This window comes from Dipodomys merriami, unplaced genomic scaffold, assembly GCF_024711535.1.
Source record: "Dipodomys merriami isolate MVZ:Mamm:240054 unplaced genomic scaffold, mDipMer1.0.p SCAF_3, whole genome shotgun sequence".
In the NCBI taxonomy this organism is placed as follows: Eukaryota; Metazoa; Chordata; class Mammalia; order Rodentia; family Heteromyidae; genus Dipodomys; species Dipodomys merriami.
This window is the reverse complement of record NW_027204492.1, coordinates 19,049,615-19,072,777: the sequence shown is the minus strand read 5'-3', so window position 1 is coordinate 19,072,777 and position 23,163 is coordinate 19,049,615. Positions and strand designations below refer to the sequence as shown.

General features: G+C 41.3%; 1 protein-coding gene across 1 annotated transcript in view; it reads right to left on the bottom strand.

Annotated features, from left to right (window-relative positions):
• Aifm1 (apoptosis inducing factor mitochondria associated 1) overlaps positions 1 to 22,417 on the bottom strand; it is a 38,783-nt gene extending 16,366 nt beyond the window's left edge. Inside the window, exons 1-8 of the mRNA XM_070039739.1 lie at positions 22,191 to 22,417; positions 15,101 to 15,243; positions 10,174 to 10,273; positions 9,143 to 9,264; positions 8,878 to 9,008; positions 7,173 to 7,263; positions 1,169 to 1,253; positions 318 to 394 (exon numbers count right to left, since the gene is read on the bottom strand). Of these exons, the coding sequence (XP_069895840.1) occupies positions 318 to 394; positions 1,169 to 1,253; positions 7,173 to 7,263; positions 8,878 to 9,008; positions 9,143 to 9,264; positions 10,174 to 10,273; positions 15,101 to 15,243; positions 22,191 to 22,296 (855 nt within the window). The 5' untranslated portion in view covers positions 22,297 to 22,417. The remainder of the gene's footprint in view (positions 1 to 317; positions 395 to 1,168; positions 1,254 to 7,172; positions 7,264 to 8,877; positions 9,009 to 9,142; positions 9,265 to 10,173; positions 10,274 to 15,100; positions 15,244 to 22,190) is intronic.
• Between the last annotated feature and the right edge of the window lie 746 nt (positions 22,418 to 23,163).

Sequence of the window (23,163 nt, the reverse complement as noted above, 5' to 3'; positions counted from 1 at the left end):
CACAGCACTTGCAGTGAAAAATGCCAAGAGGAGTTCCAGTGAATCAATGCCTCCAACAAAAAAAGCATGGAAGGGCAGTCGGAAAGGAACTGTAGCATGCAATAAAAACACCAAATACATTTTTCTCATAGGAGCATAAAACTCTTGAGTGAGGTATTTGAGGTAGAGAAAGGAAGTAACATGCTGGAGGCTAGATAACAAGTCTAGAGAAGAGCCATAAATAGAACGTAGATCTTCCAATTCCTGGGTGGGCATTTGGGGCCACAAGATTGCATTACCACTTCAAAACAACACAAAGAAAACACTAAAGCAATTACCTTTCTGAAAAGTGTCGTTCTGCTTTTCACCTCTGCTCCAGCCCTATCAATAGCAGACAGATTTCTTGGAGTACCTCCTGGAAATAAGAGGTACAGGAAAACCTTTTAGTCCAACAAGGAAGAAATAGCCCATACAACTCTCCCAGCCTAGGTGGAGCTCTCTGTCACTGCCACTCTGTTGTTGCTTGTGGTACTGGGGCATGTGTGCTCTCTGCTGGTGCCACAGAATGACTAAAAGATAGGATGGCTTTGTGTTCTGTCAACTAACTTCACCGCAGTCTTTTTAAAAAATCAATTTTCTTTGAAAAGCAGGTTTGAGCTTCTCTCTTTTTTTAGGGGCACTAGCTAGTGCCAGAAGGCTTCCCTTGCTGCTTCAATTGCTTCTTCTAGGATCTTATGAAGGTTCACCAGCTCGCATGCTACCCTACTCATATTAGCTGCTCATCTCCTCTCATAATTGCAGTTTTGGATTGGCAATGAAACCACAATGCTATACTACTCTCAGAGTACACAGTGAGCATTAGGTGTGAAGGAGGGAAAAAGGGGCAAATTTTTCGTGCCTTTATGAGGAGCAACAGCAAAGACGATCCAGAAGGGCCTGTCTCTATAGGTTTTACAAAAGGACACCACTTCAGAGGCTCTGGGTTTCAGTTTTCTTTCCTTTCTTCCCCGCCCCCCCTTCCTTTTCTTTCCTTCTGTGGTATTGAGGACTATAACCCAGGGCATCCCTCTTGCCAAGCAGGCGCTCTACCACTTGAACAACATCCCAGACCTAAGTTAAGGCTAAAAAAGTAATACCTTCTACAGAGAAGGACAGACTCTTAAAACCTGAATGGGCACAAAATACTCACCTGTTGCAATCAAGCACTTTTCATAGGTTATCTGACAGCCATCATTAAGTTTCACCATGTTGCCTCTCACATCCAGTTGTACTACCTAGTAGTCACAGAGAGAGACAGAGAGAGACAGAGAGAGAGAGAGAGAGAGAGAGAGAGAGAGAGAGAGAGAGAGAGAGAGAGAGAGAGAGCAAGAGGGAGAGAGAGCAAGAGGGAGAGAGGGAGAGAGGGAGAGAGAGGTATAGAGATGAATTAGCTTTGAGAACATTTGTACTGAGATATAATTCATATGACATTTGTCATTTTAAGGTGTACAGTTGATCAAATTTTAGTATATTTACAATCTTGGGTGACCATAATCATTATCTAATTGCAGAGCATTTACATCACCCTTCCCTAATTAAAGTCTTTGGGCCTATTATCTGTTGGCCCAAAGAGAATGTATTAGTTTGACATAGAGCAATCCCTATTAAAACATTTTTTAAAACTCACTGAAAGCTATTGAACAATAGGGAAGCATGGGAACCAGGAAAGTGAGCAACAGATAAAGTTAATCTGATTAACTTTTAATATATCACACGTGAGTTACCATGATGAAACTACTTTTATGATTAATATATGCTAAAAAATGAAAATAAGTAATCACAGAAAAGTAAACAGGCTATGTTGGGAGGTGGTTACCAGTGGCAGCAGGAGGGCAGGGGGAGAGTGAATGAGTGTGCAAATGGTCAAAGTACTGTATATGCATGTATGAAAGCAGAATTATGAAACCTAAGGGAGCTAGATGGAAAGGCGAGTCTGATCAGGGTACACTGCATGTATATATGGAAAAACGTAAGAAATCCATCCTTGTACAACTAATGTATGCTAGTTAAAAAAAGGAAAAGAAACTGTTCCTAAGTAGTCACTAGAATTATAGTTTCTAGTATCTTGTATTTTCCAGTGGCCCTAAGTTCCTAAGCAGCCAACATTAGAGCCAGTTGGTCTCCACAATTACTACCTGACTTGTGGAAATGAGGAATACGGGGCAGACTTTTCCATTTGGCTATTTGGAATCCTTATCTCTTTAACAGCTTTCTTATATCCACAATACCCTGAAACAATGCTTTCTCTAACGTCTAGTCTTTACTAAACCTCAGCTCTCCCGCAATTATTGTGTACATGTAGAGAATGTTTATGAGTTCATACCACATGTCACAAAGCCAGGAAGAGGTGATGGCATTTTCAGTGTTTCCTGTGATGGCTGCCGCTGCTTGTAGCTTCTTGTCCCTTCTTTCTCTTCTGAGAGACACCAACTTATATCCCTAGCCACTCTTTCTTACTCACTGCAGACCTTGGAACCTGGTTCATATTTTCCTGAGCCAGAACCTGGTTCTTGTCTCTTAGACTACTCTTTCTACCTCAAATATCTCATTCTTACAGCTTTCTCAGTCTCACTGCCTTCTTGACTTTTTTCTTTCTGGCAGTGCTTTGGATTGAACCCAGGGCCTTGTACATGTGAGGCAAGCACCATTGAGCCACATCCACAGCTTAGTCCCACTGCCTTCTATATTCACTTTTGATTTTCGATTTATTAGCTGGCTGCTTCATTCCCAACTAATGTGGATTGATAGATAATCCAAACTGATCTCTTGTCTCCTAACCCATAATATCCTTGCCCCTACTCTTAGAAGCAATTCTTATTTATTTATTTATTTATTTTGGGTCTGGTCGTGGTGCCTGAACTCTTGGCCTGGGCGCTGTCCCTCAGCTCTTCAGCCCAAGGCTAGCGCTCTACCACTTGAGCCACAGCACCACTTCCAGCTTTTTTCTTTTTGCTTATGTGGTGCTGAGGAATAGAACCCAGGGCCTCATGCATGCAAGGCAAGCGCTCTACCACTGAGCCACCTTCCCAGCCCTCCTTGCCCCTACTCTTTACAGTAAGCACTTGAGACATGTAGTCAGACTAGTTTCTAGCCTCTGCTCCAATCTTTACAATCTGTAAGGCCATCCATTCAAGAAATATTTAGGTGCACTGCTAGGTGCTAGGGACACAATGGCAAGAAAGACAGCTTCTCTGCCTTCGGAGTTTTCTTGTCCAAGAAAGACAATTTGACAAGTGCTACTCATAAATGAATGACAAACATGACACAAGTGGTTAGGGCGGTGTAGGTCGCACTAGGCCAGAATTATATATGTGTACCACTTGAGTCAGGCTGAGTTGTGGTAAAGCTTTCCAGATGCACTGCCAGACACTGGTATCTGTTGAACCAGTAGCTTCTTTAGTGTTCTTGGATTCATCCTTGGTTTACTCCCTCTTTAATCCAACCTACTACTCATGCTGACAGTGCTTACTCAGCCACATTATATACTATCTTATTACAATAAGTGACGGCATTAGATGTGATCTTCTTCAGCTTCCCGTACAGATTGCCATGTCCCTGACCTGCCAATAAAACCTTACTTCTGGGCTGGGAGGGTGGCTCAGTGGTAGAGTGCTTGCCTTGCATGCATGAGTCCCTGGGTTTGATTCCTCAGCACCACATAAGCAGAAAAAGCCAGAAGTAGCACTGTAGCTCAAGTGGTAGAGCGCTAACCTTGAGCTGAAGAGCTGAAGGACAGTGCCCAGGCCCAGAGTTCAGGCCCCACAACTGACCAAAAAACCCTTACTTGTGTTATCACTTCCTTTTTGTTCTGCTTCTGTGTTTAACTCCCATCCTGTCCTTTGTTTCTCAGCACCATCTCCTATCAATTGTCCATTCACTACTCCCACCATTCTCTCCTGACATCAGTCTAACATACTTGTCCTATCCAAGATGACTCCACCTCCGATTCTATGTCTTCTTCAAGTTCCTGTCTAATTGCTAGCTCCTCCCTTTTCTCATTTAAACTGTGTTAAAGAGTTACTTTGCTAATTCCCAAATATCAGAACCACAAAATCGAATGGGATATTTTACAATGTTTTTCTTACCAGATTCTTTGGTCATAGTGACAGTGTGTATCAAGTGCTCCTTCCTGCCAGTCCCTACAACCTTGGCTCCTGTCCTAGGTTCTTCTTATGCTGCTCTGCAAGTTTTTTTCCTAGTATCCTTTGTGGATTCTTCTTATTAAGCCTGCCTTCTCAGGCATAAGTTGGGGTTTCCCAGGGTACTATTCTTGTCCTACTCCTCTTCTCACTAGATAAGATTGTCTCTGGGAGATTTCACTAACACTCATGGTTTCAACTCCTGCACATACTCAAATGTTTTTCAAATCACCCAGTTTCCTCCTGAGTGTGACAGTCACATACACAACTACGCAGAAGGTATCATCATAGTGACAGTCCACTTCATACTTAACAGCTCAAAACTGATTTCTATCCTCCTCTTCAAATTAGCTCTTTCTCATGAAATGTCTTTCTCAGTTGAGATCCCACTGCTGTCTACTGCGATACACGTTAGAAATTACAGTCACCTTTGTTTCTGCTCTCTGCTCATCTTTCAAGTTCATCTAACCTCCACACCTATTAGGCATATGAAGTCTGTACCCCAATAGTACAAGGGAATCAAATCCAGTGTCAAAAAGATAATCAGCTTTTAGTCAGGAAGTGATATATCATTAAAAACTTGTGCCTTAGAATCAGAATGTCTTGGTTCTAATTCTGTATTCAGAGAGATCCGGGTTCAAATTGTGTCAACATCACTTATTAGCTGTGTGATGTTAGGCAGATTTAATTTTTTTTTTTACTAAAAATCTAGTCTAGGATTGGTGGCTCATGCTTGTAATCCCAGCTACTCTGAAAATAAGAAATCTGGAGGATTGCAGTTTGAAGTCAGCACAGGGAAAAAATCAGACTTCCCATCTCAACCAATAAACCAGTAATGGTAGTTCACACTAAGAATCCTAGCTACACAGAAAGCATTGATATAGAGGATCACAGCCTAAAGCTGGCCTGGGAAAAAAGAGACATAATCTGAAAAAAATAACTGGAGCAAAAGGGGCTTGGGAATGTTACTCAAATGAGTTTAATCCCCAGTTATGCCCCTCCCCAAATCCTCAATTATAATAATACCTTATAAAATTATTGTGAGGAAAAAAGGAGATAATTCACATAAAGCATTTAAAAACCACACTTATAAAAATCAGAATAGGTAATATATAACCTATGGCCCTTCCTTTCTTCTTCATGATCCTTATTATCATCCTTGCTACTATCCTAATTTAGATTCTCATCATCCTAGTGTCCCGATTACTACAATCATCTGCAAAATGTGTTGTCTCTGGTATTCTCCTAAGTCCATCTTTGTCATCGTCAAGAGCAATTATTTAAAATTCAGTGTAAGTACTTTATATTCCAGCCTAAGTCTCAATAGCTCCCCTTAGCAGATAAACTACTAGAGCTCTTTTACACAGTACAAAATCTTTCCAATACCAAGCTCCATAAACAAGCCCTTGCATAACTTCTCAGTTTTTGTTTCTTGCTTCCCTCTTTTTTGCCAGTCCTGGAGCTTGAACTCAGGGACTGGGCATTGTCCCCGAGCTTCTTTTGCTCAAGGCTAGCACTCTACCACTTGAATCACAGCGCCACTTCTAGCCTTTTCTGTTTATGGGGTTGAACCCAGGGTTTAATGCATGGTAGGCATGCACTCTACCACTCAGCCACCTGCCCAGCCCCTTTCTTGCTTCTCTTTTATTTAAAGTATAACTATTTTCAAGTCTATCTTTTTTGGGAGGTAAAGTGCTGAGGATCAAATCCTGGGCCTCACCCAAATTAGACAAGTGTTCTACCCTTGTTCTACATCCCCAGCCCTCTACTTTGAATTTCTCTGCTGTATTAGTAACTAATGGATTATTTTCCTTGCACCAGACATGCCTTACATACCATTGGGCTGTTTATGCCATTCATTTTTACTTGAATGTTCTTAACATGAATACTCACTCTTCTGTAGTCTATGCCTCTTCACTGCATAAGACTTTCCAGTCTGTAAGACTTCTTCACCTCCAGAAAGCCTTTCCTGTATCCATCCCTGTACTGGGCATTATTCTCAGTAATTCTTACCATACTGGACCTCTCCCTTGTACCTTCTATGTGCTGTCATCTAGCCATATTCCTGCCTGTTACTGTTATGTTCTTTTTTTTTGGGGGGGGGGTCCGGTCATGGGGCCTGAACTCTGGGCCTGGGAACTGTCCCTCAACTCTTCAGCTCAAGGCTAGCGCTCTACCACTTAGCCACAGAGCCACTTCCAGCTTTTTTCTTTTTGCTTATGTGGTGCTGAGGAATCAACTCAGAGCCTCATGCACTCAAGGCAAGCGCTCTACCACTGAGCCACCTTCCCAGCCCCTGTTACTGTTATATTCTAAAAGGCAGGGCCTGTGTGTTATTTACACACAGGGAGCATAATTCATAATGTCCTATTACCAATGTGTCAGCAAACTTGCTTCATTCCACTCCTCAATGCCCCTGTTACGGGAGAAATGGGCCTGTACTATCAAAGGTTAATCCCTTTGCCTGTACCTAAGATCTACTTTAGGCTTTGCTGCTTCAGATAATTCCTTCTATCGGAACATTGCCATTCATATAAAACATTCTATTACTTCCATTAACATCATAACAAAACTCTCCTGGACCCCACAAAGGCCTTCCAATAACTTCTCTCATTACTCAGGCACTCATCTTGGTATAGGCCAGTAATATTCTCCATGCTGAGCTACGCTTGAAGGTTTTGCTACCCTGAACAGTCAATCTCTTGGCATCAGTCCTCTCAGAGAAAAGTTAGCATGCAGAAACATGAAGGAGGAAGAACATCTGAGAATGCTTAGGAGCAAGAAAAGCTTTTAGATTTTATGGTCTTCAGAATCCAGCTTCCCTGGGGGTTTAGTCAACCTGACAACCTATGTTTTATACTAGTGCTTCTGCCAAGCAGACACACTAAGATTAACTAACATGACTTGGTTTTTCTCTGATAAACTGTAGCAGCAGGCAGACATAAATGGCAGTGGAAATACATGCCACTTTACTTCTGGTTGGTACCTATATAGAATGTGACAAAAAAGGCTCACCTTTTTCCCAGTGAGGACAGCCACACCACCATTCTCAACGTGAGGCAGGTCCTGAGCAGAGACATAGAAAGAAGGTGGCTGGAAATATATGCTGTATGGGGAAGAGTGAAAACTTTTATAAGCATCTTTCTCCTCAAATCTTTAGTAAAATTAGAGCCATCATGAAAAAATTTAGGATCATTTCCTAGAGTAAGTCTCTGGCCACTAAATCATGGTGGTAACTTGCTTAAATACAGATATTTGAAATCAGTGCTTCTTAACTACATATAATTTTGCCTCAGAGGACATCTGGCAATATCTAGACACATTTTTGTTTGTCAGCAACTTGAAAAGGGATATTACTGGTATTGAGTGACTATTAGCTATGGATGCTACTTAATATTAATACTATGGTGCATAGGACACCCCACCCCAAACAGAGAATTATCTTGCCTAAAATGTTAATCAGTAGTGCAGGGGCTTCCCTAGTAGTGGCATGTGTCTGTAATCCTAGGTACACAGGTAGCTGAGGCACAAAGATTGCTTCGTCCAAGAGAAAAAAAGCCAACCTAGGCAAGACACCATCTCAAAAAAAAAAGGAAAAGAAAAGAAAAAAAAAAGAAAAACCCACCTAGCATCAGTGGCTCACGACTGTAATCCTAGCTACTGAAGGAGGCTGAGACCAGCCATGGCAGGAAATTCTGTGAGACTCGTATCTCCATTTCACTACCAAAAAAGCCAGAAGTGGAGCTACAGCTGAAGTAGTAGAGCTCAGGAACAGTGCCAGGCTCTGAGATTAAGCCTAGGATCAGTATACACACAAAAAATCCCATTTAATTAATTATCACATATTAACTAAGGATGGCTAACCTAACTGCAAGTATACATCCTTATGTATGTTCCATAGAACATGATAATGGAGTGAGAGAGGTGAGCATGGAAGTTCAGCATTAAAGGGATAACTAATGAGAAAAAATCTGGAACACAAAATGATACTGAAATCAAAAATGTAAGGAGTGCTTTAGAAGGAAAGGGCTTCTGGGCCTGTAGCTCCAAGTCTCATGTGAAAACATTCTGATAAAGACTCTTCTTTAGTCTTCACACTCCACTCTCACAATCTAAATGAAAATACCACTGGACATTTCTTTTTTCTTTTTGTGATTGACCTGGGGCTTGAACTCAGGACCTCGGTAGTGTCCCTGAGCTTTTGTGCTCAAAGCTAGTGCTCTACCACTTGAACCACACCTCTACTTCTAGCTTTTTGATGCTTATTTGGAGATAAGAATCTCACAGGCTTTCCTGCCTACACCGGCTTCAAACTGTGATCCTCAAATCTCAGTCTCCTGAGCAGCTAGGATTACAGGCATGAGCCACTGTGACCAACTCAGTTTCTTTTGCTTTTATGAGAAATTTCACGCTAGTATAAAAAAAGTGATAACCCAGGCCAAACTGATCTTCACCAGAGAAGTCTAACCTAAAGGTTTTGGATGTAAGAGCAGTAGTATTTTAGAGGCCAACTTTTTTACACCATTAATTGATTGGCAGATCTGGGAACAGAATCTGGAATATCTTTTGTAGCCAATTGCATCTAATGAGGCCATACCAAGTAGATTCCCATGTATAGCCACAACATCCTCGTCTATTCCCTGTGCTCAATTCAAGCTGCTGGTCAGGCCTATTTTTTTTCTTTAGTTGGCCAGGCCTATTTTAACATAAACAAACAAACCTTCTTTCTTTTCCATTCCATTGTCTGAATCGCAGTGTTTTTGTGACATTTGGATCATCTGAAAACCACAGCTCTTTTGAAAGAGGAGGTCGCATGTATGGCAATTCAGGATCTTCAGATACAATTAATACCTTTAGAAACAAAATAATGATACTTAACAGAGTTAAGTCATTTAAGAACACATGGCAAATGTCAAAATGTTCAACACTGACTGAGTGCTTGCATGTTATATCCCATGTTTCAAGTAAAATAACATGCATCTTACCCTGGCTCCAGGATCCCGAGCCCGGATGGATCTGGCTGCAGCAAAAGCAGCAGTGCCTCCACCAATTATCAAGAAAGGGACATGACTTGGTGGCCTTACTTGAGAAACTGGTTCTCCTTCAGCTGTAAGAACAGATCAGATAGATGAATCTTCCTGAAAGATGTGATCATTCCTTCCACTATTAAAAAGTTACCATGCACTATCAACACTTATATAAAGCTAGCATAGTACTTCCAGTAATCTTAACAATTACAGGGCTGAGAGTATAACAGTGCTACAGGGTTTATCTAGCATGTATGAGGCCCTGGGTTTCATTTTTAGCACTGTAACAAACAAACCCAAATAAAAACCCAGGGAAATTCCAACAAAGAAATAAAATTTGGGGGCTGGGAATGTGGCTCAGTGGTAGAATGCCTGCCTAGCATGCATGAAGCTCTGGGTTCAATTCTTCAGTATCACATAAACAGAAAAGGCTGGAAGTGGTGCTGTGGCTCAAGTGGTACATCACTAGCCTTGAGCACAGAGGTTCAGGGACAGAGCCCAGGCCCCGAGTTCAAGCCCCAGGACTGGCAAAAAAAAAAATAAAACTTTGACAGAATCCTGTCTCCTTTTACTTTACAAGTGAAAATTTTCTCCCAGAAGAGGAAGAATGATTTGGCTATATCATTCATTCATTAGGTCTTACTAGAACTAGCACCTAGCTTCTAAAACATATTAGAAGTATGTATTAGAAGGCCTCTGCCCTTTCCATTAATTTGTCATTGACCACCAGGAAAATTGCAAGCTCAGTTTCACCTTTTGTTAGCAATGAAAGGACACCCAAAAAGCCACAAACTACCCACCCAGAGTTGTGGAGCTTGTTAAAGGATTAAAACATTCCTCTCTGAAAAACCAAGCAAATTCTGTGGGATGGAAGTGATGGCTAGACCTATATATAGCCTCAGGAAAACAAATATATCTTCCACAACTCAAAACTCCAAAGACCTAAAAAGGGGAACAAAACACATCACAAGAGTTCAGGCAACACTCACTAGATGATTTGGCTCTTCTTTGTTTTTCTTCTGGTGTCAGCCCAAACCCTGATATTCTTTCATTGTATCTTTTTTGGTCATCTTTTATAGTCTTGTAGGCCTGTAAATTTAAACACAGAGAATTTTATTTCATTATACATTTAATGCATACCATAAGTATATTATCTTTCAATTAAATGAGAAGCTTTTGTCTACTATGAGGTTAGTTCTTATTTTGTTTTCATGGTGGGGCTTGAACTCTGGGCTTGGGCGCTGTCCCTGCGCTCTTCAGCTCAAGGCTAGTGCTCTACCACTTGAGCCACAGTGCCACTTCCGGTTTTCTAGTGGTTTATTAGAGATAAGAGTCTCAGGGACTTTCGTGCCCTGGTGAACCATGATCCTCAGATCTCAGCCTTCTGAGTAGCTACAAGCATGAGCCACCGGCGCCTGGCTTGAGATTAGTTCTTGTAAGTCAGTAAGTTAAATTCTCTTAGTACGGGGTTGAATCCTGGGACTCAATACATGCTAGGAAAGTGTCATACCACTGAACAATATCCCAACCCCAAAGTTTTTAACTAAGAAATAAAAAATACTGGGCATACATACTCTGTGTGGGAAGAATATTTGAAAGCAGATAATAATATACCAGTTCCAGACACCCTGAAGATTTCTGTAAAGATCTTTCTTCATATTTAATTCCAATTAAATAGGTAAAGAAAAAAACTATAGTAATAATGCTGGAAAAGGTAAACTGAACTGACTTGTGAAATGACTATGAAAATACATTTCTACATCATAATCAGCCTTAGGGGAGAAAAACTAAGGGGAAGAGAGGAATTAAGAGTTTTAAAACACTAAGTTTTGTTTCAGTTTTATGTGTTTGTGAGTATAATAGGTTGCAAGATAAAATGTGGATCATGTAAAAATTTTTAAATGTCAATGATTATAGCAGGAGTTGGGGGTTGAGTGAACAAAGAAGGTGAATGAGGATGAATATGATAGTTTATATGCATATATGAAAATAAAACACTGAAACCTGTGAAAGTTAATTTTACGGGGAGTAGGATCAAGGAGAGTAAGAGAAGGGGGTGAGTCTGATCAGAATATTTTATATATTTGTGTGTGGAAATGGTACAATGAAACCTGTCTCATACAACTCACATATGCTATCATCCTGGGCGCTATCCCTGAGCTGTTCTGCTCAAGACTAGCACTCTACCACTTGAGCCATGCCTCCACTCCCTGCTTTTTGGTGATTCACTGTAGGTAAGAGTCTCATGGAATTTCCTGCCAGGGCTGGCTTCAAATCACAATCCTCAGATACCAGCCTCCTGAGTAGCTAGGATTATAGGCAAGAGCCACCAGCACCTGGCCAAAGGAACATTCCTCAAATGAGAGAAAAAGGTCACAAAAGAATCCTCTTGGGGTGGGGTGGGTGGGAGACGGGAAGGGATGGGAAGGGGAAACAAAGGAGGAGGCAACAATGCTTGATAAGAAAATGTACTCATTACCCTTGCCCATGTAATTGTAACCCAAGCTCTCTCCCAATAACCCCTCACCCCAATGTGAGTCTACAAGCCATGAAGAGAGCCTTTACAAGAATCTGAGCCCTGTCCGATCTTGATCCTGGACTTTCTACCCTTCAGAGCTATGAGAAAATATACTAGTGTTTAAGCTATGTGGTTTGTGGTATTTTTGTTATGGAACACTAAATAATTGCAGTCAACTCACAACATCTAGACAGATTTTAAGCTAATGTTTCTCTTGAGACTAATACCAATTTCAGAAAAAAGGCTACCTCATATCATGTTTTCAATCATTTAAAACCTGAAATAAAAGTGTACAAGGTAGTTTGCTAGCAGCTATAGGTAGACAAAAGCTTATCATTTAACCCAGAGATACTAAAATAACAGATTTATTACCACCAGTGTTGGATAAACACAGAGTGCAATCAGACATTTAACTCAAAGACTTGAGAGGAACTTGTGCTTAGATATTTCCAAGACAGGATAAAGCAACGTGGCTGGCTCTGTCTTGTGGCTTGGCATCAAAAGAATTTGCATTGTCAACTCTGTGGAGGCCATCCAACACTGGTATAGCAACACAAACCAGAGGTTTAATATTTAGTGCACTCTTTGGATCTATTTTTGAATGAATTATGGCAAAAGTAGAAATATGAAATGGAAAAGTTAATGCTTGGAGAGTAGTGTCTTAATCATGAATGTTATTTAAGAAAGCAATCTACATGAATGTGTTAGCTTATACCATTTCAGCCACTACTTTGGCCAAACTGGAGATTATAAAAGGGACACGGCCAAATGAATTTAGTTTGAAGTAGAGCTCTGGGAAGATTAGAACAATACTACAATTTCTATGGCTTTTTGGACCTCCTCTGAAGCATTCAATAAAATGCCCTTTTCACGGTAAAAGTCTAGTTGACTGTTTCCTAGAAAACACAAAAATTGCATTTTACCTGAAATGATCTAAAACCGACCATGCTCAAGTTAACTTTAGTTGCTTATTCAACATTTACTCAGACTTTCTTAAGATATGCAGCACTAAAGCACAATATAATTTAGCATCATAAAAATATGAAATTCACAAAAGTTTCAAAGAAAAAAGGCTGGCAATGAGAATTTGGTTCTAAAATTTAGAATGATCTGATAGGATTTCAATAATTTGAAGAATGAGATTTGGGGACTCTAATCATTGACACTGTTCTATTAATAAATGCCTAGAGAAATACATGCTGTTGGATATTTTACTATATTCTAATGGATCAAGTTTTCATTAGTGGCATGGCCTCACCCACCTTACCTCAAAATGTATTTTAGTGTAAACATCTTACATAATAAATTTCTGCTCCAGTAACTGTTGCTCTTACAATTAAGAAATATACTAGGCTACTGCCATCTTTCCCAGAATCACCTACAGACACTAGTGATCTAGAAGGGGATCCTAGGGGACTGCAGGTAAAGATAAGGCCAGGTCAGAAATAAAAGGAAATAGAAAAAAGCACTATTAATGAAGAAACTTTCAGTACAAAAGCAGGGAAGCATTTCTGGTTACTCTTTTTTTTAAAACAATTTTTTTTGGTCGGTGGTGGGGCTTGAACTCTGGGCTTGGGTACTGTCCCTGCGCTCTTCAGCTCAAGGCAAACCCTCTACCACTTGAGCCACAGTGCCACTTCCTCTGGTTACTCTTGTGCTTAAAAAAAAAAAAAGAAGAAAAAAAAAAGGCTGCTTCAGGAGAACATACCTTTCACCAGAGTATGTTATCAGGCAGCTCTCACCCATTTCTTACTCTGATTTGACTCTCACATAGCAAGAGCTGACTACTCTTTTTGTGCATCTGGGAGTCAGGTCAGGGGATGAGGATATGTTACTTCAAATAATTTTCATGTCCCCTCTCTTAATCTAGTGACAGGGAACAAACATCAGCTCTTTTCCTAATAGAGTACAAACTAACATTGTCATGGCTTCCAATCAAATAAACACTTTTCTTTATTTAAGGCTGTTAGTAGGTATTATCTAAGTTGGTTCACTCAATCTTACAGAATCCCAGTTTAGACTGATCTGCTTAGTCACAGTAAACCCTGCCAAGTTAAAAAAAAAAAAAACACCCACAGAGTAATTCCTCTATGACCTACTAGGGTTGATCAGAGTTCATTTAAGGAGATATAAATGTGCTAATACTACTGTGGAACAATTAAACACCAGATTTCTCACCTCACATAAACTCCTTTCTAAAATTGGAAATACTAGACTTGCTTCTATAATTTAGTCTTTGGGTGAGATTCAGGGATACTGTTTCTTTTAGGAATGCTTAATATTTTTTGATTGAAAGCTGATGCTTTTTTTAAATGTCAATCTCAAGCTGAGGAAAACTAATAAAATATTTGACTAATGAGTCAAAATCAAATATTGTGCTAAGGAGCTGCAGTGAAATTTGGCCTTAGTTATTACAGTTTAGTAAGAGAACAAGTGAATTTTTGTGGATTAGTCTAAGCAAAGAAACAGAGTGGCTTCCAAGTTAAAAGTAAACAATGAAAAGAGTGGAGATCAATCAATAAGATATTAACTATTAGTCATTCCTCAATTATCTCCCATAGAACATTAAACAGCATGCATGTTAAAAAAAAGACTTTCTGGAAGCCGGGCGCTGGTGGCTCACGCCTGTAATCCTAGCTACTCAGGAGGCTGAGATCTGAGGATCGCGATTCAAAGCCAGCCCGGGCAGGAGAGACCGTGAGACTCCTATCTCCAATAAACCACCAGAAAACCGGAAGTGGCGCTGTAGCTCAAGTGGTAGAGCACTCGCCTTGAGCTGAAGAGCTGAGGGACAGCGCCCAGGCCCGGAGTTCAAGCCCCATGACCGACAAAAAAAAAAAAAAAAAAAAAAGACTTTCTGGAAATGTGAAAGGGGAATTACTGGGGGCCTAGGAAGGTGGCTTAGTGGTAGAGTGCTTGCCTAGCATGCATGAAGCCCTGGGTTTGATTCCTCAATACCATATACACAGAAAAAGCCGGATATGGAGCTGTGGCTCAAGTGGTAAAGTGCTAGCCTTGAGAAAAAGAAGCTCAAGAACAGTGCCCAGGCCCTGAATTCAAGCCCCAGGACTGGCAAAAAAAAGGTGGGGGAATTACTTGCAAAACTACAGACAGCAGTACTGAGTTTATCAATGGGAGCTGTTTGGCAACCTCTCTATACAAACTGCTTTTCTACGGGCTGGGAAGGTGGCTCAGTGGTAGAGCACTTGCCTCACATGCATGAGGCCCTGGGTTTGATTCCTCAGCACCACATAAGCAGAAAAAGCTGGAAGTGGCTCTACGGCTCAAGTGGTAGAGTGCTAGCCTTGAGCTGAAGAGCTGAGGGACAGCGCCCAGGCCCGGAGCTCAGGCCCCATGACCGGCCAAAAGAAAACAAAACAAACTGCTTTTCTACTTACATATGCACCCGCTCCTATTGCTGATAAGCCCACAATAAGGACTAACACAGAATTATCCATTTTTCCCCCTGATGGACCAGAGCTAGCCATTTCTCTTGTCATCTGGAGTTCTAGTGGAAAACGCCATTGCTGGAACAAGTTGCCTAAAGGAACACAATTTATTAAGACACACACACACATATACAAAAAATAGTTAATACATGTTTATGATTAAATGTCAGTGCACTGAAAAAGTAGACTTACTGTGTATTGGGCTGCATAATGACCAAGAAACATATAATCAAATCTGTACACACAAATCTTACACACATTTGAGAGCATATTCGTCAATTGTTGTAGTTCTTTTGTTCTTTTTTTCTCCTTTCTCACTATGTAGCTCTGAGCCTTCTGAGAGCAAGGATAGTATATATGTGCTGCTACCATGCTAGTTTCAGTTAGGAGTTTTTCTTTGGTCTTGTCAGTAAGGGGATTTGAATTCAGGGCCTTCCACTTGGAAGGCGGGTATTCCACTAAGTAGCAGAAGCCACATCCTCCAGTTCTGTGGTTAAGAGTTTTAAGAGAGCCGGCACCGGTTACTCATGCCTATAACAACTCTAGTTATTAAGGAGGCTGAGATCTGAGGATCACAGTTCAAAGGTAGCCCGGGCAGTCTGTGAGATTCCTATTTGCAATTAACCACCAGAAAATTGGAAGTGGCACTGTGACTCAAAGTGGTGCAGCATTAGCTTTAAGCACAAAAGCTCAAAGACAGTGTCTAGGCCCTGAGTTCAAGCCTCACAACCGACAAAAAAGAAAGTTTTAAGAGTCCAATTTAATACTGCCTACTGAGGAAATTTAAAGCTTCCAAAAAAGTTCACGAAAAACACAGTAAATTCATCAAATACCTTTCCCTTGACATATGCACCATAATTGAATTAAACACAGAGGATGAATGATTAGGCAGATACAGTTTTCCCTTGGTATCTACACAGAATCAGTTCAGGATTCCCAGACTATACCAAAATCCACTCATGAAATCCATTTATAGAAAACACTGTGGTATTTGCATATAATCTGTATACATTCCTCCCATATATTTTAAATATTTTTAGATCACTTATTATGCCTATATAGTTTTAGGGAAAATAACAAGATGCATGTTCAGTAGAGATACAATTGTAAAAATTTACATTTTATCTGTGGTTGGGTGAGTGCACAGATACAGAGGGACTAACTGTACCCAAAGTTGACCACAGTGTACCTAGGATAGGGCAACCATCTCAGGAGTAATCTAAATGACTAAAACTTTGCTTAACTAAAACCCTGAAACACAATTTAATGAGGACACTGATCAGTCTTGTGGGAAAGGCAGTAAAAAATAAATGATGATGTTAAATCTCAGAAGAAAATTGGATTTTTTTTCTTTTTTTCATTCATAAATTACTTTTATTTCTCATTAAATGATCACAGAGGGAAATTTTTTTTTCTAAATGAATTTATCACACCAAGGAACTGACAAATGTAATACTATAACATATGTTCCAGAATGACATTTTTTTCTGTTGGTTGTGGGGCTTAAACTATGGGCCTGGGTGTTGTCCTGAGGCTCAAGGCGAGGCTCTACCACTTGTAACACAGTGCCACTTCCAGTTTCTGGTGGTTAACTGGAGATAAGAGTCTCATGGACTTTCCTGCTCAGGCTGGCTTTGAACTGTGATCCTCAGATCTCAGCCTCCTGAGTAGCTAGGATTATAGGTGTGAGCCACCGGTGACCAGCCAGAATGACAAAATTTTAAATGCCAATAACATAACTCATTCTCATCCAAAATAATGAGAGGTAATTTTGATGGTAACTACATAGAGCTATGTAGTGACACATGGGCAGAGGGAAATGTGGAACTTGCTGTTCTGTCTGTTGCTGCCACCACTGAATTGTGCTGATGTTATAAAAGTAGCAACTGGCAACACACAAATGAGTGGACATGGCAGTGTTCCAATGCAATTTTATTTATGGACAGTAACATCTGAATTTTATAGTAATTTTGATGTCATGAAATAGCCTGTTTTTAAGGCTTATTAGCTATTTAAAACATTCAGCTTGTGGAGTCCATGAGAGCAGGAAATGACTGATGGGGCTTGGCCTATAGCCCTAGTTTCCAGACTCTGACCTAGAGCAGTGTTTTTCCAAGTTGGAAGCATGTCAGAATTCCTAGGAGGGTTTGTTAAAATGTATCTAGATAAGCAGTAACCCCAGGATTTCTGATTTGGTAGGTCTAGGAAGAGCCTCCATAATCTGCACTTTCTTTCTCTTTTTTGTACCATTCCTGGGGCTTAAACTCAGAGCTTGGGAACTCTCCCTGAGCTTTTTTGCTCAAGGCTAGCACTCTACTGTTTTAGCCACTTTTGGCTTTTTTGATAATTGGAGATCAGAGAGTCTCATGGACTTTCTTGCCTGGGTTGGCTTTGAACCATGATCCTCAGATCCAAGCCTCATAAGTAGCTAAGATTATAGGTATGAGACAATGGTGCCTGGCTGCATTTTATTTTAAGAGGTATCACAGGCAGGATGCCAGTGGCTCACACCTGTAACCCAGGCTACTCAGAAAGCTAAGATCTGAAGATCATGATTCAAAGACAGCCAGGGCAGAAATGTCTATGGCAATCTTCTGTCCAATTAATCACCAAAAAAAGCCAAAAGTGGAGCTGTGGCTCAAGCAGTAGAGTGCTAGCCATGAGCAAAAAAGCTAGGGTCAATAAATGCCCAGGCATTGAGTTCAAGCCCTAGGACCAGTACACATACACAAAAAGACAGAATGGGGCTTAGTAGTGGATGAAATACAGGGTTTGTTTTTCCTTTTGCTTTCCAGTCAGAGCACAAAGTAGTTATAAAGGAAAGCCTGATATAGGTAGTCTTCTATCTAAAATCTGAGATCATATGTATTTCAGAACTCAGAAGAGGGCTGGGAAGGTGGCTCAGTGGTAGAGCGCTTGCCTTGCATGCATGAGGCCCTGGGTTCAATTCCTCAGCACCACATAAGCAAACAGAAAAAAGCCGGAAGTAGCGCTGTGGCTCAAGTGGTAGAGTGCTAGCCTTGAGCTGAAGAGCTGAGGGACAGTGCCCAGGCCCAGAGTTCAGGCCCCACGACCGGACTCCCCTCCCCCCAAAAAAAGAACTCAGAAGAGTTTGTTCTTAGTCAGATGCTGGTGGCTCACGCCTGTAATCATAGCTACTCAGGAGGCTAAGATCTGAGAATCATGGTTCAAAGCCCACCCAGGCAGAAAAATCCATGAGAATCTTAGGTAGTAGCTCAAGTGGTAGAGCTCATCTTGAACACAAAAACTCTGGGTCAGTGCCCAGGTCCTGAGTTCAAGCCCCAGGCCTGTCATAAAAAATACAGATGCCTATCTAGTACACTATCCTGAAGAATTTTATTCCTTCTCATTCTTATCCTAGGAGTCTATCCTGTCTCATCTGGTTTCTGTTCTCCATGCATTTCAGATGATCAGGCAACTTTTGGTAACATGATATAGAATGTTAATGTATATAGTAACTCCCTCAAAAAAGTTGAAAACTGAACTGTTAACTGGTTATCAAAGTTAATGTTAGAAAATCAAACTAATTACCTGGTTACAGAAAATACTGACTTGCCAAAGATTTTCTTTTGGAAATCCTTGTCTAAGTAGAAAGAGTATGGGAAGGCTTATCTTTAAGAATTCAAAAAAAGGGGCTGGGAAGGTGACTCAGTGGTAGAGTGCTTGCCTTGCATGCATGAGGCCCTGGATTCAATTCCTCAGCACCACATAAGCAGAAAAAGCCAGAAATGGAGCTATGGCTCAAGTGGTAGAGCGCTAGCCTTGAGCTGAAGAGCTGAGGGACAGCACCCAGGCCTAGAATTCAGGCCCCATGACCAACAAAAACAAAACAAAACAAAAAACAAAAAAACCCACCTCATTTGGCAGTGTTCACAAAGCTAGGATCTCAGGCCTTGTACAAAGAGTTTTCTCTTTAAAGATGTACCGGCGTTCGCCAGGCACTGTTGTCTTATGTCTGTTACCCTAGCTACTCAGGAGGCTATGATCTGAGGATCGTGGTTCAAAGCCAGCCTGGGCAGGAAATGTCCATGAGACTCTTACCTCCTAAAAAATCCAGAAATGGAGCTGTGGCTCAACTGGTAGAGTGCTAGCCTTGAGCACAAAAGCTCAGGGACAGTGCCCAGGCTCTTAGTTCAAGCCCCAGGATGCCATCCCCTCACCCCACCCCACACCTAAAAAAAGAGGTAAGAATTCCAAATAGAAAAATATTCAAACAGGAGCTGGGAAGGTGGCTCAGTGGTAGAGCACTTGTTTTGCATGCATGAGGCCCTGGGTTCGATTCCTCAGCACCACATAAGCAAAAAGAAAAAAAAAGCCAGAAGTCGTGCTGTGGCTCAAGTGGTAGAGTGCTAGCCTTGAGCTGAAGAGCTGAGGGACAGTGCCCAGGCCCAGAGTTCAGGCCCCACAACTGGACCCCCCCCCCAAAAAAAAAGAAAAGAAAAATATTCAAACATTTGTCGCTCAAGTTAGGGAGTCAGTGATCAGTTCATCACATGGTAACATGTTTGGTGAACAAATAAATTCCAGAAGAGAAGACTTCTATTATAAATCCATCTGCTCCTCAGTGTTGAATGCACACAGAGTTTTGACTGTTATCTTTTATCATTTCTTGAAGGAGACACAGCATTCATATGAATAAAGTAGAATTAATATTAGTGTTATATGGTTTTAAGGCAAATAAAAACATATAGTGGAAATGAACCTAACCATTGTTGATAGATGTGAATGAGATAATTTCAGGACAGGCTAAAAGCTGGCTAACCTGAGGAGAAAAATAAAAAGAAGACAAGAAAACAAAATTTGAGACAACCCAGCAAAGAACTGGGAGGAAGATACAGAGGAGGGGAAAGTGGTGTACAAATCCTGCCTCTGCAGAGACATATGGTAGCTGTTACTATGTGAAAAAGAAATCAGATGATAAACAATAGTAATCAAACCACAGAACAGAGTTAATTCCTACAAGGAGTATAAAATAATTTCTTTTTGAGGGCTGGGATGTAGCTCAGTGGCAAAGCGCTTACCTAGCAAGTGCAACGTCCTGGGTTCGATCCCCAGTACCAAAAAAGAAAAGACAAAAAAAATACAGTTAAAAAAAACCCAAACAAAAAAAAATAATTTCTTTTTGAAACTCTAACCCTATCCTTTGCCAGGCCTGGGGCTTGAACTCAGGGCCTAGACACTGTCTCTGAGCTCCAGGCAACACTCTATCACTTGAACCACAGCACCACTTCTGGCTTTTTCAGTTTATGTGGTACTAAGGGCTTCATGCATGCTAGGCAAGCAGGCTACCACTAAGCCACATTCCCAGACCTCCTCACTCATTTTTAAAGACAGGTGATGCCATACTCTGGTGCATAGTAAGAGGAAAATGGATAAGCATGTACAAAGAGATGGATGGGTATGTCAGGAAGTCATAATATTTTCTATAGTAGACTGCCTTCAAACAAAACCATGCAATGGAAAAAACCTAATTGACTCTGTATTTTTCTGCAGTTCTATCACTGCCAACCACCTTCAAATGCCTACTACATCAATTTAACTTTGAAATGCGTATTTAATTAGTGTGAACTTCTGATTAACCATCAGAACGCTGGAAAAAGCTATGAGTCTTAAGCAAAATAAGTATACAATACTGTAAGGGCTAGTATGAATAAAAACCTTCATTTGAATTTGTGTAAATTTCTATGCAATTAACATACCATGTTAACATTTCAACAGCACAAAAGCAAGACAAAGAACGTTCCAGGGCAAGCACCAGTTTAAAGGCCAATGGAAGGACATTTTGGGTGTGAGGAGGAGCTTTTTGATCTAAAGCAGAGATTTTTAAGTTCCAAGAGTAACACGGCTTAGGACATAATTCAAATACACCTATCAGCAAACATTCTGACTCATAGCAACTGAAAAAAAAAACCTGTCAAATGTACAGTTGCAAAACCCTAACAATCCAAAGGAAATATTTTCCAGTTTATTTTTAAAGCACCAAGAAGGTATTTCCATATCAGAAAATCCTCAAGAATAATGCCTGATATTTTAAATATCCTAGGATGATCATTCAAATACTGATTTTAAAAATGCACCTGATTATGCCCAGAAAGTTGCATAGACTGAAAACAAAAGCAGGCTCAATCCATGCTCAGATAAAATCATGGATATCTGATGTACAATGGGCTAATTATTAAGAAGGGAATCTAAATTCATAACTTTTTGAGGTTAAACTTTGGGAGTATGGTGGGACTCTAGCAAGAGGATTAGTGGCCTAGGCAGTAGTAAATTATCTTGAGCTTTAACCTATTAATTATGTGACCTTGGGCAAGTAATTTCACCTGTTCAATTTATTACCCATGAAATAATGGGTTTGAATTGTACCACAAAATCCCTTCCAGCTCTAAAGTTTGATATAACTTTCTCCAATGAATTCTGCAGTCTTTCTTCGAAGCGCTAAAAATATTTTTTTTTAAGGAATTATACTAAGTGTTTTAAATAAACTCTGAGCCAATCCTCCAGGTGTCTGGTGCACAACCTACTCAGTTACAGTAAACCATTTGTTTCACTGGACATTAAAATATATAGATCTCTTCTGGGGATTGGAAAGTAGAGCGGGTTAGTATTCTCATTTATAGAAGAAACTTAAGCATAGGGCTTAAATGTCCTCTGTAAAGTCTCACAATCAGCAAAGAACAAAGTTGACCTCACTGCTTTAAAGGGGAGAGGGTGGAGGTGGCAGGGGGTGGAGAATTGTCAATATAAAGTGACTAGTTGTTCTGTTATCCCTCAACAGCAAACTCTCCCAGAAAAAGGCCTCAAGCAGACTACTGGGTTCAAATCTCTTGAAGGTCAGGTCGGCCTGGCTGTGCCGATTTCTCTGCTTGCGTACTCGCGGTTTGGATCCCGCCAATTTGGAATTCACGCGACTATATGTGTTGCGAGGGGGGGGGGGGACGAGGCGGGAGAAGCCTAAAGCACAAGGCCCACCTCGGCCGTTGAGGTGGGGGTTGCCCGCGTAGGGTCAATTAGTCACCTGGGAGACGGTTCCTCAACCTCGGGCTTCGGACGTACACCGTCCGCACCGAGGGCACCAGTTTCTGCTTGAAAGCACCCACTGCGAGGCCTCCACACCGGAACATTTCGGCAGCTGCGACTCCAGACTCCTTTTTCTTCACACGCACCGGCAAATGGTCAAACACCGACAGCACGCCTCCGCCTCCACCTCCGCCTCCGCGTCCGCGCCGGCGCCGGCGGCGGCTCCCGTTGCCCCCTCCCTGCACGCTCACACTACGCAAGCTCCTCCCCGCAGCGAGCGGACGTTGGACTTTGGAAGCCAGTCTGCGATAGCTGAGGCGAGGGGGGTACGGGAGGAGGGCGGGGGAAGGGAACTGCGACCGGAGGCTTAGTGCGCAGGTGCAGTATCAGCATTTCATTGCGATTGGTCGCACCATGAGAGGTTTTGCGCACGCGCTTAGCTACCCGCCGGCTTTGCAAAGACCCCGGTTCAGGCTCTGGCGATTTAGCGTGTTTCGGCGACTTGGTAGCAGTGTGATGGGCTTCAAGATTTGGGAAGCTGTCCAGGGAGGGTCTGGTGCAATTAACTAATCCGGCGGCTATAGCTGATGTTGGCGTTATGTCATGAGGGGAATTGATAGAATCTTACAATGCTGGCTTCAGCACTGCACTTTTGCTTTTCTGCTTTAGGCCACTAGTTACCGGCGCTCAAGCCTTCCCGATTCTCTTGATAGGATCCACTTCCAGTCTTTGCTTGTGTCTGAGTCTGGGCACTTCTGATCCGGAAAGTGTTTCAATCTTTCACGGTTTTCTACCCGGCGATTCTCTGGAACTAGTAGTCAATCTGTCTGTTTTCCCCTTACCTCTTTTATATTGTAAGATTATGTTCTAGGTTTTGTATCAGGTACCATAGATAGACATGCTATTATGGCTTCCGTGCTTATTGTGAACAGGATTCTTGTGGGCAAAAAAAAAAAAATTGCTTCATAGGC